Source organism: Morone saxatilis, unplaced genomic scaffold (genome assembly GCF_004916995.1).
Source record: "Morone saxatilis isolate NCDOM2014 unplaced genomic scaffold, NCSU_SB_2.0 Contig20, whole genome shotgun sequence".
Lineage (NCBI taxonomy): Eukaryota > Metazoa > Chordata > Actinopteri > Moronidae > Morone > Morone saxatilis.
In genome coordinates this window covers 15,522,058-15,538,533 of record NW_023339763.1, presented here as the reverse complement: position 1 = coordinate 15,538,533, position 16,476 = coordinate 15,522,058, and the positions used below count along the sequence as shown (strand labels likewise).

Genomic DNA, 16,476 nt, shown 5'->3' with positions numbered 1-16,476 from the left:
CTATGAATACTATATTCCATTTGTATTAAAAGATCCTCCTAAATGTTACATTCTGGAGCTTTAAGTGGAGATCACTGATCTAGTCTTCTGCTTATCTTTTATATAAAGTTATAACTTGTTGGATAAATTGTAGATTAATTGTAAGTTTAGTGATTCAACCTGTTCATTAAAGCTTCACATTTGCCTTCTGCCTGCTTCCTGCTGCACAAAAAAGGTAAATCCTTTATGTTTCACCGCAGGTTGTGTGAAATAAATGTGAGAAGCTTGAGTAAATAAATGACGCTATTTACACTTGTGGATTGTTGGAGTTGAGTCTTTCAGCTTGTGTAGGAACGAAACAAAGATATGTGAGCTGCTGTAAAGACTCTGACGGACAGAACTAGATCAGAGCTGAAGGAGTTCTGGGAGCATTTTGTAATTCTGGCAGTAAAACGACACCTAGCACAGAGAGAAGTGATGTTAGAAGTCTGAGTACAGAGGCACTTGTATTGTTAGAGTAACTGCACATAAACACTGCAGCCCAAATCTTTCCTTAACTCACTGAAGCTCACTGCTCGACCTCTGATTACAAAACTACTGACTTTATCAGGCTGATGGCACATTTGGCTTAAATCCCTGATTTGGGAAGTTGCAGATGTGCGATCATCCTTAACCCGAGGGTTTCAGTTTGTGGTCTGGGGTTGTGAAACCACGGCATAAGAGTCTTGGCAGAGCACATTCCTGTCCAGCAGCCATCAGCAAACCAGTACACTGTTCCTGTCTCTATGGCGTTCTTCCCCCTCCCTCGCTCTCGCAGACCTCTCCTGAGGGTTTGTAAGGAAAAATAAATATTTTTAGAAATTGCGGTCCAGAGCTGCTGTCACTTCTCTTTTTTTCATTTTTCATAAACCCTAACCATGGGAAACACATATACACCTCCCCCTTTCTCACTGTTCACGCAATTGCCTTGCCTTTGGCTTCCTACTGCCACCCATGGAAAAAAAAAGCAACCCCCAGGGAGAGGGTCGCCATAGCAACTGCCTTCACCAGAGCAACTCCTCAAAGCATCCATCTGAGCTACACGTTGCAGCCCTGCATTTCCAGCGACAGAATAACCTGTGAGTCTGTGTTTTGGGACAGAGGAGGAGGAGGAGACAAGAACGCTTCCAGGGACTGTTAGACAGGACGGGGCGCAGAGAAGAAGGGGAAAGAAATAAAGCCGCAGAGTAGAGCACAGATGTCCAACAGCTGATCAGCTTGACGTGCCGCTTCAGAAGACGCATGCCGTGCAGCTTCACATTCAGGCTCCCTCTTTCATGCAATAAGATGACAGAAAGTTTACATGCTAAGCCTTGATGATTTAGTGGACGAGCCCTGCCATGCAATAACAGCTGGCATGCAGAAAATAGGCTCTTTTTTCCTTCTAAGAGAGCAGAAAACAGAGATACAGTGCCCTGCCAACCTTCGGAAAAACTTTCTTCAACTCTAGCCCTCGAAAATGATGCACAAGAAGGAGTTTATGGCACAATAAGCATCCAGGCAGGCAGACAGGCTCTGGCACAGACACAAATCTGTAAACATTACTGCACAAACATTTACATTTTCTAACTGAACACAGCAAAATTACTGTCCCCCTCCTCAGGACCATATGGCCTCCTCCTCCTCTCTCTCTCTCTCTCTCTCTCTCTCTTCTGTCTCTAACACATTGGTGTCAAAGGTCAAATCTCATATCCCGATCACAAGGGACCCTCTCCTAATCCATGCAGTCTGTTGTTCAGTTTCCATTCAGCCACGGTGCAGCATACATCGTGACGGCTGCACTGTGCTTATTGTGTGCTTGTCGACCCACAGTTGTCTCACACAGCAGAGGGGCTATTAATAGCTCCATGCTCCCCAGCAGTTTAAATTCATCCTGCTCGACTCAGAGTTGTAAATTGGAGCTGTACCACACTCTCGAGGCTCTCTTTTGTAACGCCAAGGGAACAGAGGGAAGCTAAGCTGTCATTAACAGTTTTTCTTTTTTCTTTCACACTCGAGGAAAGACAGAGACAGGAAGCAGCTGCTAGTTTCACTTCCACCTCACTTCCTGTCTCTCTCTTCACTGCAAGACAAACACTGCATCTACATGATGTGGTTTTGGGCTGTGGCATGTCTGAAAGAAATGGTGTCTAAAATTAAGACACAGAGGATGCTAGCACAAAATTATACTTATGAATTCTGTTTATTTGGAAATGACTGGGTGTAATGGAAGAAGGCGATACTTTCAAAATTAAGCTTTGTAATTATACATCAACCCTAACCCATCAAAAGGAAGCAGGGCATCAAAATATATTTGGTTAAAAAAATTAATAAAAATGTCATAAGCAAGAGGACAATAAGTCAATTATGTAATTTATTCCCAAGTGAAACTTTTTGTATTCCTGATTGTCAAATATGAACAAATGCCTCAGAGGCCATAACACTGTTTTAAGCTACATCATTATCTTATAGACTGTTTGTACCCTATTTCTGTAATTCTTGTAAAAAAATTGATGTCAAACAGCATTTTTTTCATTGCGTTTGCAGCTTGTAGAGTGGCTGTATCGCAGTGGGAATATAAATTAACTCTAAATAAAATGTATATTTAAGTAGGGAACATGTTTATCATGATGTCTTTCCCACCCGTAGCCATCCACGAGTTTCCAGAGGACATCTTTACCAAGGAGCAGAGGAAGAAGGGGGCTGTGGTTCTGCATGCACTCTGTGTGAGTATTTCACTCATTATGCATATCTTCTCTCTTTATTTATATCCTTGACTCGCCACACTGAGAGCTGACATCATTATGAGCAGAAGCCAGCATATATTACAAACCAAGAGCCATGTAACTAATTAATTTTATAAAAAGGCATACTGTGTATGTGTGTCTCCACTCTGTCTCCAGGCCATCTACATGTTCTACGCTCTGGCCATCGTCTGTGATGACTACTTTGTCCCCTCTCTTGAGAAAATATCTGAGGTAAGGAAACAGCACCAACCAGCCTTCATGTATACTTTTCATAATTTAACAGGTCATTATTGGATTGTTCTTGTTTCATTCTCGTCTGTCGTTTTTTAAATCTTGCAGAACCTGCAGCTCAGTGAAGATGTGGCCGGGGCGACGTTTATGGCTGCAGGAAGCTCTGCTCCAGAGCTTTTCACCTCTCTCATTGGTTAGTAGCTCAGCCAACCTACAGCAAGTAAGAGTTGTGGCAGTTTTAAGAAAGCATGCCAAAATTAGTTTCTTTAGTTCAATTAGTTTAGTCTAACAGAGAAATGCTGGAATTTGAAATAGTCTTCCCAGAAAACGTCCAGGAGATGTCAGCAGAGTCTAATATAAAACTTCAAAAGAGATTTTACTTATTTTTAGGAATTTTCTTAGAGGTTAGTGACTAAGAGCAAGATTGTGTGTGTTTCTTTGTGTTTCTGTGTGTGCGTGTGTGAGAATAAAAAAAGTGAAAATAAAAGTTGTCAGAAGCCGATTACAGACTGCAGGGATTTGATTTCATCTGAAACCAAACACAGTCAGATAGTAAATGCACACATTTGACTTCCTCCCCTCCGTCTCTCTGTGTCAACCTTTAGGTGTATTTATCACTAAAGGAGACGTCGGAGTCGGCACAATCGTTGGCTCGGCTGTCTTCAACATCCTGGTCATCATTGGCCTGAGTGGGATCTTTGCAGGCCAGGTAGGAAAAAAAACATCACAAAATCTTGGGTGCAGTGGTCCCCAAGTGACTGAACACTAACATTTATAACTCTTCTCAACAGACAGTGATTCTGACATGGTGGTCCCTTTTCAGAGATTCTTCCTACTACATCCTCGCTGTGCTGACTCTCATCATGGTGAGCTGTGCTTATTATCAAAGTGAACTGATGTATGTTAAGCTTTTATACGTCCACCATGGTGTTCTGAAGAATCTATTCTTTCCTCTCTCCAGGTTATCTATGATGCCAAAGTGGTCTGGTGAGTTCACATACGTCGAATTCTGTTTTTTAATCTCAAGTTTCTGCTTTAAATAAAAAGGTTGTTTGAGGAATTGCTTGACTCTCTTGTTGAGGATGACGTTTTACACTGTTTCACAGATAGTGTTGTGCAGCAGCTGCAGTACAAAGTAGGAAGTGCAAATATAAAATATCAATAAAGGATTATAAAAAACAATATCCAAAATCCAAATAGACACAATACCAAAAATATAAACAGGTTTAACTGTATACAGTGTATATGTATGTATGTATCGTCCACTAATCAGAACATTGGTGGTTCGATCCACGGCTCCTCCCGCCCAAGTGTACTGTCAAGAAATACTGAACCCCAAATTGCTTCCGATGCTGTATAATTGGTATGTGAATGTCAATGTGTATATATGAATTAGTTTCTGTTTGTGATGACCTTTGCCATCACTGTATGAATGTGTGTGAATGGGTGAATGTGGCATGTAGTGTAAAGTGCTTTGAGTGGTCGGAAGACTAGAACGGCGCTATACAAGTACAGTCCATTTACTATTTATTCTCTATTGACGGAGCAAGCATCATATGATCACATTTCCTACTAGGTAGATCTGCAGATCTGCAAATTCATCTCTCTCCTTTCCCGCTCTGATTGGTGTCAACAACCTCTACCTCAAATGACTGTTATTACAATCATGAAGATGAGCCTGTCAGCAAGGTCAACAATCAGTGATTGTGCAACATGTTAAATCGATTCTGGTTCCTGATTTGGACCTGACAAATAACAAAACATCTGCATATGTATAACCCGTCAGCAGCGGCTCATTTCAGAGTTAGCGGAGGCGACGGGGAACAAGTTCAATTTATAATCTGTTGTGAAATAACTTTTCATTTGTGTAATTTGCGTGGAGGAGGTGTGTGTCGTCAGCGGCCGCCACTTCACACGTGATCAGTGATTTGGAGTTTAGCTGTTAGATTGATTGGAAATAGTTGTTCTGTTGATTTGTTTTGTGTAGCTTTCCCTTCACAAAAGACTTATTTAGTGCTCTTGATGACTTCTTAGCTTCTTAGCTCCCTGTCCCAAATGTTTTCTATTCTGTCGACCCGGGTCCTTCTTGTAAAACATGGCTTTCCATTGGAGTGTGTGTCAGTGGTTTTAATGAAAGAGTAGATTTATTCATGGGCTTAATGTCGGCCGCAGTGGATTCATCACTGATATATGGCAGACTGTTTATTGAATCATAGTGTGCCAAGCCAAGGCTGCACTTGTGTATTTCAGCTCACCACTTTTCTTCTCGATACACTTTGTCAGATTTGTGTCTCAGCTGACTTTGCCAAATCACTGCATACTTAGAATATCTGAGATATGCGTCTGCACATGTGCAGCAGTGGTCATATAACATCTATCCAGGGCCCTTAGTGCTGTATTTGTATTTTGTGAGAATAACATAAGAACATAAACAGGGACTCCAGCTCCAGCCTTTGAAATATTTCTCTATAACATTTAATGCTTAAGACTTAATTAGCAACAATAAAAGTTCTTCTTCCTTCCTAAAATTCAGAAACTGATCTGCTTCATTAGGACTTTGTGGGTGCAGTTTGTACTGATTTGACTGACACTGCTGGCGGCAACAAAAGTAATCTGCAACGAGAGATTCCTACTAAATCCTACACACTGGACCGTTTAAAAGATAAAATGATTTTAGATGAAGAACAGTGGAATAGAGGAGGAGGAGAGGTCAGTTCAGATAATGAAAACTACTATTTATACTGACATAACAACATTCTTCCATCAGATTGGTTATTATTACTCCTCTACTACTCATGCTTACTAATTTAAATAGAGATATACTTTATGAATTGTAACAATGAGATTCTTTTTATATCTCTTTTATATAATAAGAAATGTTAGGCTTTATAAATCAGATTATAAATATTTAAAAATCAATTCTATTTATTTACACATTTATATTGATTCAAGGTATTAGAGACACCACTGCCATTACAGAATGAATAAAGCAAGACTAAAAGTTAACTTACAATATTATTTATGTTATATGTGACGTGGAATTTTGAATGTAGGTTCACTTTGAGTGCAAACACCAAACTTTGTAAATTTGTAGTTTGTTAGACCAGACTAACACAAATGTACTGCTTGCTGTGCAGGTGGGAGTCCTTGCTCCTCATGACCATGTATGGAGTCTACATTATAATCATGAAGTAAGTTATTTAAAAGACCAAACCTCATCAGTCATCACACCTCCACACCTGTATAAAGGACAAACCCCGTTTATGGTAAATATGGCTGTAAGCAAACAGTATCTGTTTGGTTGCAGGTTCAATTCCCAGATTCTGGCGTTTGTGACGCGTCAGCTCAGGAGCGGCAGGCTGTGCTTCCCCGGTCCAGAGGATCACAGAGAGGACAAGACGATAGAGGATGCCTCTGCATGCAACACCTCCATGGTGCTTCTCAACAAAGGTCAGAAGACATTAGAATAACCTTTTTTTTATTTGCTGCTTTGTGTCTGTTCACTGCTCTTAAAAACGTCATATATAACCCCCTTTTCACAGGCCAAGCTAATGGTCAGGAGCCTTCACCCGTCGTCATGGTGGATGAGCTTCTCATCCTCAACCCCCACAAACTGTCCTTCTCTGAGGCTGGCCTGCGTATCATGATCACCCCCCACTTCTCCCCCCGCACCAGGCTCTCCATGGCAGGACGCGTGGTCATCAGTGAGGTATTTGACGCACATTTCATGACAGTATAACACACATCTTCTTGGAGCTCTACAGCAAGAATTTCCTGCTCTTCCTCGCAGAGACAGAGGCTGATCCAGGGTTCCAAAATCCAGCGGGACGTTGAGGCCGGCCCCGGGTCACGATCGGGGTCGACCAGCAACAGCCTGAAGAGGACGGGCTCCTGCAGTCTGGAGAACGGAGGCAAGGGACCCGGGATAGGAGACGCAGAGTCAGGAGACAAGCCAGGGGTCGAGGTGTGCCAGCCAGAAGAGGAGGAGGACGATGAAGATGGGATTTTCAGTCCCGTGCGCATACCAGGTGAGTCGTAAAGTGCAAGTAAGATTTAAGATGATTTGTTTTCTTTCATGGTCTGATATTGGTTTTAATCATTAATGTTGTTCATTTTGAACATAATTTAGAAATTCTCACATTAGCAAATTTTCCCTGACTCTGTATGGTAGGGCTGTTATGAGTTGAAGTTTATCACTGATCAACGATCATATAAAAGATTCCTTATGCTTGAAAAGCACAATTTGTCAACAATTTGACAGTTTTCAGTATCTTTATTTAAATGTATTAATTTATGTCAGTTAAAAGCTGCTTGAAACTGTGAAATATTTTGGTGCTAATCCCTGGTAGACAAAAGTCTTTAAAATATTTTCTTGATTGGATTTCCTGCTCTTCACAGGTAGCTGCTGTGCGCGGGTGAAGTGGGTGATCACATGGCCTCTTGGCCTCCTGCTCTACTGTACTGTGCCTAACTGTATTCTGCCGCGCTGGCACCGCTGGTTCATGGTCACCTTTATGGCCTCCACCCTGTGGATCGCCATCTTCTCCTACCTCATGGTGTGGATGGTAAGGAGACAGACAGACAGTAAGGTCCAATTCTGAAACAACAAAAATATTTGCCAGCAAAAATCACCAAAAACTGATCTCAGATGCCTCCAGTGGTGTCTACTACAACAGTACAGTTATAATCTACAGTATGCTTATGAAACAGACGTGATGTACATATGTATGTTCGTATGTAAAAGCCAGTTTAAGGGTTTATAGGACAGAATGATTGTTATTTGGGGATGCACCACCTTTGTGTACTTTCTACTTACTGTGGAAAGGTGAAGATATTTCTGTGTTTACTATACAGTACAAGCCATACCACATCACTCACTCCAATGTGTCCTAATGTTTCAGGTCACCATCATCAGCTATACACTAGGCATCCCAGACTACATCATGGGCATAACCTTCCTGGCAGCAGGGACCAGCGTGCCAGACTGCATGGCAAGTCTGATTGTAGCTCGACAAGGTAAAAAAAAAACAACAATTCATTATCCTGAATCTCCAACCCCAAGGCTTTTGCCTGTTCTCTCTTTGTGGTGCAAGTGCTTCAATTCAGCATTTCTCTGTCTTTTCAGGCATGGGGGACATGGCAGTGTCTAACTCCATAGGAAGCAATATCTTTGACATCCTGCTGGGTTTAGGCTTCCCCTGGGCTTTGCGTACCATTGTGGTGGACCATGGATCATCAGTATGCATACACTTTATCTCCCTACATTACCAATCTCTCTTTTTCCCTTCGGCCTGTGATTTTCCTGGTTTATCGATATCTGCATGTGTGTGAGAGAGCTGTCGAAACTGAGATTTGGGGGTTCTCACTTCTGTTACATGGTCATAAAATAGTGACATCTGCTTGTGTTTTTTTCTCCCCACAGGTCTCCATAAATAATAAAGGATTGGTGTATTCTGTCGTTCTGCTGCTGGCATCTGTGTTTCTGACGGTGAGCAAACGTCACATCCCAATTGTTGCATAGGTGTTTTGATTCCAGTATGCAAAATAAGACTGTTATAGGTCAAATAAATAAAAATCTTTTCAGTACATATAACATAACAACTGCACTAAGCTGCACTCATCAATATTCTGCAGTTTCCCTCAGCTCGTTGCAGCATCTTTCAGTCAAGTATTTTGGTTTTATGCCCACCGCCTTACTGTTCACTCTAACCACTCTTAGCCTGGTTTCCTGTTTTCAGCAAAAAAAAACCTCACCTGCTCCGCCCCAAATGGCAGACTGAGGTAGTAGAAACTTTAGTGGCTGCGAAAAACGTGAAAGGCCCTACCAAGAACCAGATAAGATAAGATAATGTTCCTTTATTGATCCCCGTGGAAGAAATTCGAGTTTGACACAGCAGCACAGGGGAAATGTAATGCAAAAAGTACAGAAGTGTAAAAATACAATAAAGAATAATAAAATAAAAATATTATAAAGATATAATAGAAAATACATACACTATATGCAGTATGCAGTAAGAAATATGGTGTGCAAAAATATTTGTATAACAAATGTATAGCAAAAAGTGTATAACCAACTGTACATGTTCAATTATTGCAAGGTAAAGTTTGTGCAAAGAAGTTGTGCATAGCAGGTTAAGTTAAGCAGTCTTAATCAGCGGCAGTTGGAGGTACCGGGTGCTGTGGTGTTGTGTTTGATTTGTCCATTCTGGGCTACTGTAGAAACATGGTACTTCCTTAGAAGAGTAACTGTTCTCTCACAACTATTATGACACTAATGAAAACATACCTATAAATATTATATTCCATTTCTGACCATAGATCCTCCTAAATGTTACACATTGGACCTTTTAATAGGTAACTGTTTGCTAGCACAGTCTCCATAACTTTATAATATGTGAATGTAATGGCAGTTTAAGGGATACGTATTAAGTATAAAAAATAATAATAATATCTCAGTGTCTCATACTGCCCAGACATTAAAATTTGTATTTGGAAAAAAAACAAAAAAAATGTGCCCAGCTGACTCTTTCACACTGTCTCTCTGCTTTCAGGTTATGAGTGTTCATCTGAACCACTGGAGGCTGGATCGCCGGCTGGGTCTGGGTCTGCTGTTTCTCTATGCCATCTTCCTGCTCTGCTCCATCTTCTTCGGGCAGATGTGAGGCCTTAAGGTCAAAGGTCAACCCTGACAACATGCTCAGTACCTACCTTTCTATCACACGTCCTCTTTCCTAAAGCCAAAAAAAATACAAAGAGTGACAGCGTTGTTGTGTTCCTTGTGAGAGTTTCTGTGCACCTCTGTAGGATTCACTAGGGTGATACTGTACACATGCAACTACACAAATACACTCTGAAGTCTTTTAACAGTAGCACAATTTTTGCTCCTTTTTCGTACAGTGCAGTGTTTGGAAGCAGTCTTTTAAGTATCAAATTAGGTGACTTACCGAAAAATGTAATGACATGGCAGATGGAAGCCTAAACAATAAGGAACAGGAAGTGATGTCAGTAATCAAAACGTTATTTAGAAATCACACTTTTATGATCCTCATTAGCTATATTGTTGCACACTTTCATAATTTAGACGAGAATGATATAGGCTACTGTAACTGCGCTAGGGGTTTTCACCACTAAAAACTTCCACCCCATAACAACATGTTTGTTTTATACTTTAATATATCACAAATGAATCTCGTGGCCTTTTCTACAGTCTTTGCTAAAAGCTTCAATTTTGAGAGATGTCACTTCCCGCTAAAACTTTGCCAAGTTTGCTTTCCAGCCAACCGGCTAGCACACTACAAATCTAAACTGCTTCTGCGTGATGATTATTTTTTTGAATAAATAATGAATCACTGTTTCATTAAAGCAATAAGCCTTTAGAAGCTTGGATTTACAGCAATATTACAGGCTCAGTTTAATTGTATTGTCTAAAAGCATACATACACCCTTTTACATGTTCACAAATGTAGATCATGCACATCATATTAGCTGTTAATATCCCATGCAGTGAGCATAAATTAAAGTCATAATGACACAAGGGTCTCATCCTTTCAGGGACTGTTGCTTCCTGTCACTGCAGCTCTTATCATCCAAGTATACTGTTTTATTTATTTATTTATATTTTTAAATGTTCTCAAAGCTGCTGCTGCCAAGAAAATGAATTACAGGATAACTAGCTAGTTGATTTCATCAACAACACAGCAAACAAAAGTTATTTATGAGTACATTTATTAGCCTGCATCTCCTCTGCTGCTGTATCCACATATCGTTCCCCAACAGTTTCTGCTGGTGAGGAGTGTTCAATAGTTTCTTGCAACACTACTCAAACAGTTTGAGCATTATATGCACAGGTTGCAGACAGCTGCAGTTGTGATTTAAAGAAGGGGAAATTAAACATACATACAGTATACATACAGTACAGGACCAGGGTGTGTGTCAAGAGGCTGGAACCCATAGGCTGTGGTGAAATGCATTTTATGTTCATTTAAGGAAGCAAATGAATTAAGATACCTGAAGGATTCAAGGAATTTATATGTATATTAATATATATTTCACATGTTTCCCTGGTTTTAGTTGCCATCTCAACTATATTAACAGCTTTACGTTGAAAGGTTAAAACGTCTTTTCTCGGAGATGTTAAAATATGGTACTTTAATCTGCCATGTCAAAAAAAAAAAAAAACTCTTATCAGATTAATATTGTCCATTGGCTTTAGGTTTGAATACCGTAGTATGTTCTGAATGTACACCCTAGCTGACTTTACCATTAGTGTGGAAATATTTACATGCATTCAAATGTAGCAGGCGGCACTGAATTACAGCGAAGAACATCTGAACAGACGGTGAGGTACTTTAGTCCTTCAGTAAAGGACACCATGTATGTGTCAGGAGACTTTTAGAATAGAAACACTGATATGAAAATGCACATTATTGTGACAATATTTTGACGATTTTGCCTCACTGCTTATAAGCAAGTATTGGTACATCCTAATGTACGTAAGAGATTAACCTAGTGTTACAGTATTTTTAGAGGTCTTATTACTATGAAATCTAATATATAATGTACTTCTATGAGTGTCACAGAGTTTGATGACTTTGAGTGCAGGTGAGTTGTAATACTTTCACGTTTAGGTACGACAATCGATGTTTGTATTGTTTCTTGTACATTTTATGAGATTATTTCCCTTTGGTAGAACATTTTCACACACTCCAATCAGGACAGCAGCAGCACATTATATACTCACACATACGTATACTGTATCGGTGCGTGTTTTAAGGCAAATAAGGCTGCATATTCTGTCTTCATATGTACCTGCTGCTCCTCTGTCCTCGTATGAAAATCAGCAATGTGGACACATTCAGAAAATATTATGAATTCAAGACTAAATGTTCCACCAAAGGGATCTGGGCAATCTTTTTGTCTTTTTTTCAAATGGCTGTATAATTATTATAATTGTCTACCTGACAATACTTTTTACTGTTTGTAAATGTTAAATAATTTACATAGTTTTACAATAATGAATGTCTGACAGAGACTAGTTTTGTGGTGTTTTTGATATTTAAAAAAAATACACAATGTAAGCCTACTTGTGAAATATTGTAACAGAATGAATGCATATTTTCTGTTTGTTTAGTGGATTATGAAGGCTGTAATGAGAGAGTGGCACTCTGTTATTAATTCCATTGCAGTAGTGTCTTAAAATATTTTAGCATGAAGATTTTCTTTTTATTTCAGTATTGATTTATTGACAGACTCATGAACCTTATTTCATGGGAACACAGAAAATTAAGATCCCGTTTACGTGTTTAAATTAAGTTTTTAAAAAACAAAATTAATTAAAAGTGTTAAAAAAAAAGAGTTTTTCCTGTTTCAGTAGTTGAAATTAGGTTTCACTTCAAACTGACACAGTCTATTGAAATGTCTGCAATGTTCTTGTGCTAAATTTCTTAAGGAATTTCAGTGTACAGTGTAGATATAGAGCTGTTTCTTCTCAAAATAGAGAAATGCTACTTAATTTAAATAACACATATTTAACCTATTCCACTAAATTGTCTCAAGAACATTTTTTTCCATCTATAATTCAGATAAAATCAGTTAAAATGTTAGAGCAGAAAAGAAAATGTGTTAGTTACCCTGTAACTGCCCATGTCCCAAATATAAAAGTACAGAAGATACATTTTAACACTTGGAGGTAACTTGTTCCAAGGCCTCCTGCTTGTCCAGAAAACTCTTAAAAACTCTTAATTAGCGCTGAAATAATTGGTCGAGTAATCGTGGATCAACAGATCAATCAAAGAACAATTATGATAAACAGTTAATTGTTATTCTTTGATCAAGCAAAAAGGCCAAAGAGTCACTAGTTACAGATTGTCATATGTGACAATTTGCAGCTTTTCTCTTTGGGACAGCAAGTTGAGCAAAACAGCCACCGTGCCACCTTGGGTTTTGGGGAATGATGACATTTGTCACTGTTTTCTGCCATTTGATGGACTGGCCAGTTAATCAATTGGATATAATTGTCATCATCATCATTCTGCGAGGTAGAAACTGCGTGCCCTCACTGTCTTCATCCCTATTTGACAGCTTCAACCATCAGTAACTCATTGTGTTTTGCCAGGAGATGATTGACAGCTGTTTGTGATGCTAACGTGTTGTTTCACTCAGCTGTTGGGAGTCTGTGCTGTGCTCTTATTCAACTCCAGTAATAATCTCAAGACGCTCGTCATGGCTCTGGAGAGACACAATAGCCTCAAACCAAACAGCTGAACTCCAGTTCTTGTTGTGGTTTCACAGCACTCAAAGAATGTTCTATATATTCTGCTGTGATGCTGAAGGTAGAAGATATTTTAGTTGAAATGTATTGCTTAGAGTTCGTATGGGATCATAGAAGACTGTTGTATCTTGAGTCCAATAAAAAACTGTGCAATAACAATTTATCTGTTTCATCTGTTTGTTTACTGTAGGTAGCAGTGATAGTGAATGGATGGATTTGTAGCTGCAGGTTTAGTCCATGACTGCCATCCAATGGAGTAAGCCAGAAAATACACACAGATCTTTAATTTATTTTTTTTCTACCTTGCCTCTCCTACTATGTAATACAGTACAGTACTTAAACAAATATGTAGCTTGCTTAATTCACAAATCCTCTCCCTGGGGTTCCTCTGTATCCTTTAAATTATAAATGTTAATCATGCACAAACTTTTGATATAGCAAAGTTTGTTCCAAATATCTTGTGATACAGAAAGGTTACTTGTTAAAAACCCACAGAAGAGGCCCAAGAATATAGCCTTGGGGAACTAATACACTCAGATGTATTAATGATATAGACCTTTTTTTTTTTTTTTACAGCAGCCATTTTGACATGCAGGGGTAAACACGTGTTACAGATCAGGTCAAACAAAGTCAGGGGGCTGTGCATGTTCGCTCACTAAGTTCAAATTTAGCACATTATCTCATCAACAAAAATGGTTGCAATAATGTGCTTCTCAGGGTCTTTTAGATCTGCCAGTATATTTATGATCCATACCCATCATTCATTTCTCATTCGTTCATTTAAAAAGACAAAGAGACCCAGCAGGTTATAGTGCCTAGTATTTTATTTTCCTGAAGACAAATTTCGTACAATAAAACATTCCATCACAATCCAAAAAAAAAGTCCACTCTAAGAGAATTCACCTACTATGTAAACCTATGATCTTGGTTTAAACATTATTTGTCATAATGAACAATTCTCTCCCAAAGCTAAAGACCAGAGGACCATAATCTGATATTAAAAAATAATGGGGCGCACACCATGTACTGAATCCGATTAATTACTGCATGTCGTCATCCTCTCTCTCTCTCTCTCTCTCTCTTGCTGGTCCAAGCCAATAAAGGCAAAAAGCCCAAAACAACAAAACATCTTTAAAAAATAATAACTATATACAATTATACTATGACAACAGGTGGACTTCCTTCTTGTTAATGGCCTAGAAGGTGTACACTGGGTCCATTATTACCTTATCATTCAGTGTGGATAGTGCAGCTCCAGAATTTGTCTTAATCACATTATGGGCTTTGCTTCTTGTTTCAAGCTTTGGAAGAGAGCGGCTCAGGTGAGACCCGGATCACAGGATTAACTAGTAAGCAACTTCCATTTAAGTCCCAAAATGTCCCACACATCAGGTACACAAACATCATCCATGAATACAAAAACCAGCAAAATATTCTAGTAGCCACTGTCTCTAAATAAGTTTAAATGTGATGAGAAAATAAACCGAGTTATACTTGTGTAATGCTTAGTAATTGTTAGTTGGAAACGACATGATAGCATGGTTAATTTATATTACACCACTTCCCCAACACCCTTGCCAACCTAACGCTGAGACGACTACGTAGCATATGAGTGCAAACAATTACGGAGCATGCACTTGTTTACCTGTAGAATATGTAGTTATTGAAGCAGACACTGTAGCTGTAATTGCTATTCATCCCGCTGCCTTTGTCCCATCTATCAACAGCATATTTCAACCCTTTAAATACTGTTTCTGTTTGAGGTAAAGTAACTGCTTTAGCAGTTCAGCCAGACTTTTTCTTTTAGCCTTGCCACAGAAGGAAACCATTGCATAATTAAACTACGAAAGCAGTAACAAAAAGGTCGGTTTCTCCATAGGACTATACATATACACATTATAATCTCTTTTTTACAATATGGAGCCATCCATAATTGCTGCCATAGTCCCCTATCTGTTATAGCATTTTCTGAAAAAGAAAATTTACATTATCGCACATTATCTGCCAACAGAGCCTAAAGTGACTCCCATCATCCTACAGCAGCCCTTATATTGCTTTAATATTGTCAGCAAGTGACCATCTGCAAGGTCGCATAGTCCTCAATTATATTAAAATAATCTAGTGGTGTCACAACATCAGCAGACGTTGGATATGGTGCATGATCAGCAAACTGCTAGAACACAGCAATGAAGACTTTTTATCCCTTTACCTGGCTGATAATGCAAGTAGGATTTGTTTTTTGGAATAGTCATCAGAATTGTAACATTATCACTTCTGTCAAACAAAGGGCAGGTGTGCAGATTGAAGACAGTTTTCAGTCCAGTGACAACCTCATGTCAGAGGCCCCAAAGTCTGAAGTCTGAACACTTAATGAAACATTCTCAATATGCATCCTCTTGAGCTCTGTGCAACTCAATCCGCCGCTAACATAATCGAGTCCACAACTTGACTAAAGTCTAACCTGCAATCCCTGAAGTCCTTCAGCCTTTGGAGCCACTCTGAGGAGCCTGTCGGGGGTTTCTATTCATCGTTCCTGTTTTGTTTTAAAGTTTCTGTGCGCGCCAGTGTGTGGCCAGTGGCAGTGGATGAGATGGAAAATCATTTACAGTCTCAGCAGATCTCTTTGACTCTTTTCAAGTGAATCACCAAATGCCAGCAGTGCCATAAAGGAACATGTAATGATGAGATGGGCACTAATTAAAAGACCATTACATGACCATTCTTTTTTCCAATTTGTACATACGTAACACTATTATATACCATAGAAATATATAAATATTATAAAATGTCTCTTTTTAAGATGAGCAAGCAAAGGCATGCTACTTGATTCAAAGCTCTATTTCTGCTCTTGTCATAAAATCAGTACATTGCAGGATAGAGAAGGAAAGCAACTTTGTGTAGGCGTATGTGTAAAAAAAACCTGAACAGGAAGTTGGCTATTTATGCGGGGTATCTTGTTGAAATTTAGTTGTGCTCAAATTGGTGTGGCAAAGAGGTGAAAATAAAAATCGATGGGGCTGAATCTGAGCTTGGAACTGTGCAACAGTCATATCTGAAGCTAACTGAGGCCCGTTTGGTAAGGGATACTTCCCTTTTCATGATTTATTGTCTGTTCTGGACACACTTCCTCCGCGGTCAGCTCGTCAGGGGAGTTTATCATCTATCTTGAAGGGTAAACCATACTGCGGCGGGACGGTTGAGTGATGAGTGTGGGCAGGGGGGGGGGGGGGG

At 39.4% G+C, this 16,476-nt stretch overlaps 2 protein-coding genes across 2 annotated transcripts in view; one reads left to right on the top strand and one right to left on the bottom strand.

The window, feature by feature from the left end:
* The window catches only part of LOC118331958 (sodium/potassium/calcium exchanger 3), a 25,757-nt gene extending 12,351 nt beyond the window's left edge, over positions 1 to 13,406 (top strand). The window contains exons 3-17 of the mRNA XM_035667062.1: positions 2,647 to 2,723; positions 2,901 to 2,975; positions 3,084 to 3,168; positions 3,581 to 3,684; positions 3,767 to 3,841; positions 3,937 to 3,962; positions 6,113 to 6,166; positions 6,283 to 6,425; positions 6,518 to 6,684; positions 6,766 to 7,003; positions 7,374 to 7,540; positions 7,877 to 7,991; positions 8,101 to 8,213; positions 8,398 to 8,463; positions 9,527 to 13,406. Of these exons, the coding sequence (XP_035522955.1) occupies positions 2,647 to 2,723; positions 2,901 to 2,975; positions 3,084 to 3,168; positions 3,581 to 3,684; positions 3,767 to 3,841; positions 3,937 to 3,962; positions 6,113 to 6,166; positions 6,283 to 6,425; positions 6,518 to 6,684; positions 6,766 to 7,003; positions 7,374 to 7,540; positions 7,877 to 7,991; positions 8,101 to 8,213; positions 8,398 to 8,463; positions 9,527 to 9,637 (1,616 nt within the window). The 3' untranslated portion in view covers positions 9,638 to 13,406. The remainder of the gene's footprint in view (positions 1 to 2,646; positions 2,724 to 2,900; positions 2,976 to 3,083; positions 3,169 to 3,580; positions 3,685 to 3,766; positions 3,842 to 3,936; positions 3,963 to 6,112; positions 6,167 to 6,282; positions 6,426 to 6,517; positions 6,685 to 6,765; positions 7,004 to 7,373; positions 7,541 to 7,876; positions 7,992 to 8,100; positions 8,214 to 8,397; positions 8,464 to 9,526) is intronic.
* Positions 13,407 to 14,051: 645 nt separating this feature from the next.
* Positions 14,052 to 16,476, bottom strand: part of dpf2 (D4, zinc and double PHD fingers family 2) — a gene marked incomplete in the record, with an annotated part of 10,391 nt that continues 7,966 nt past the window's right edge. Inside the window, 1 exon segment of the mRNA XM_035666331.1 lies at positions 14,052 to 16,471.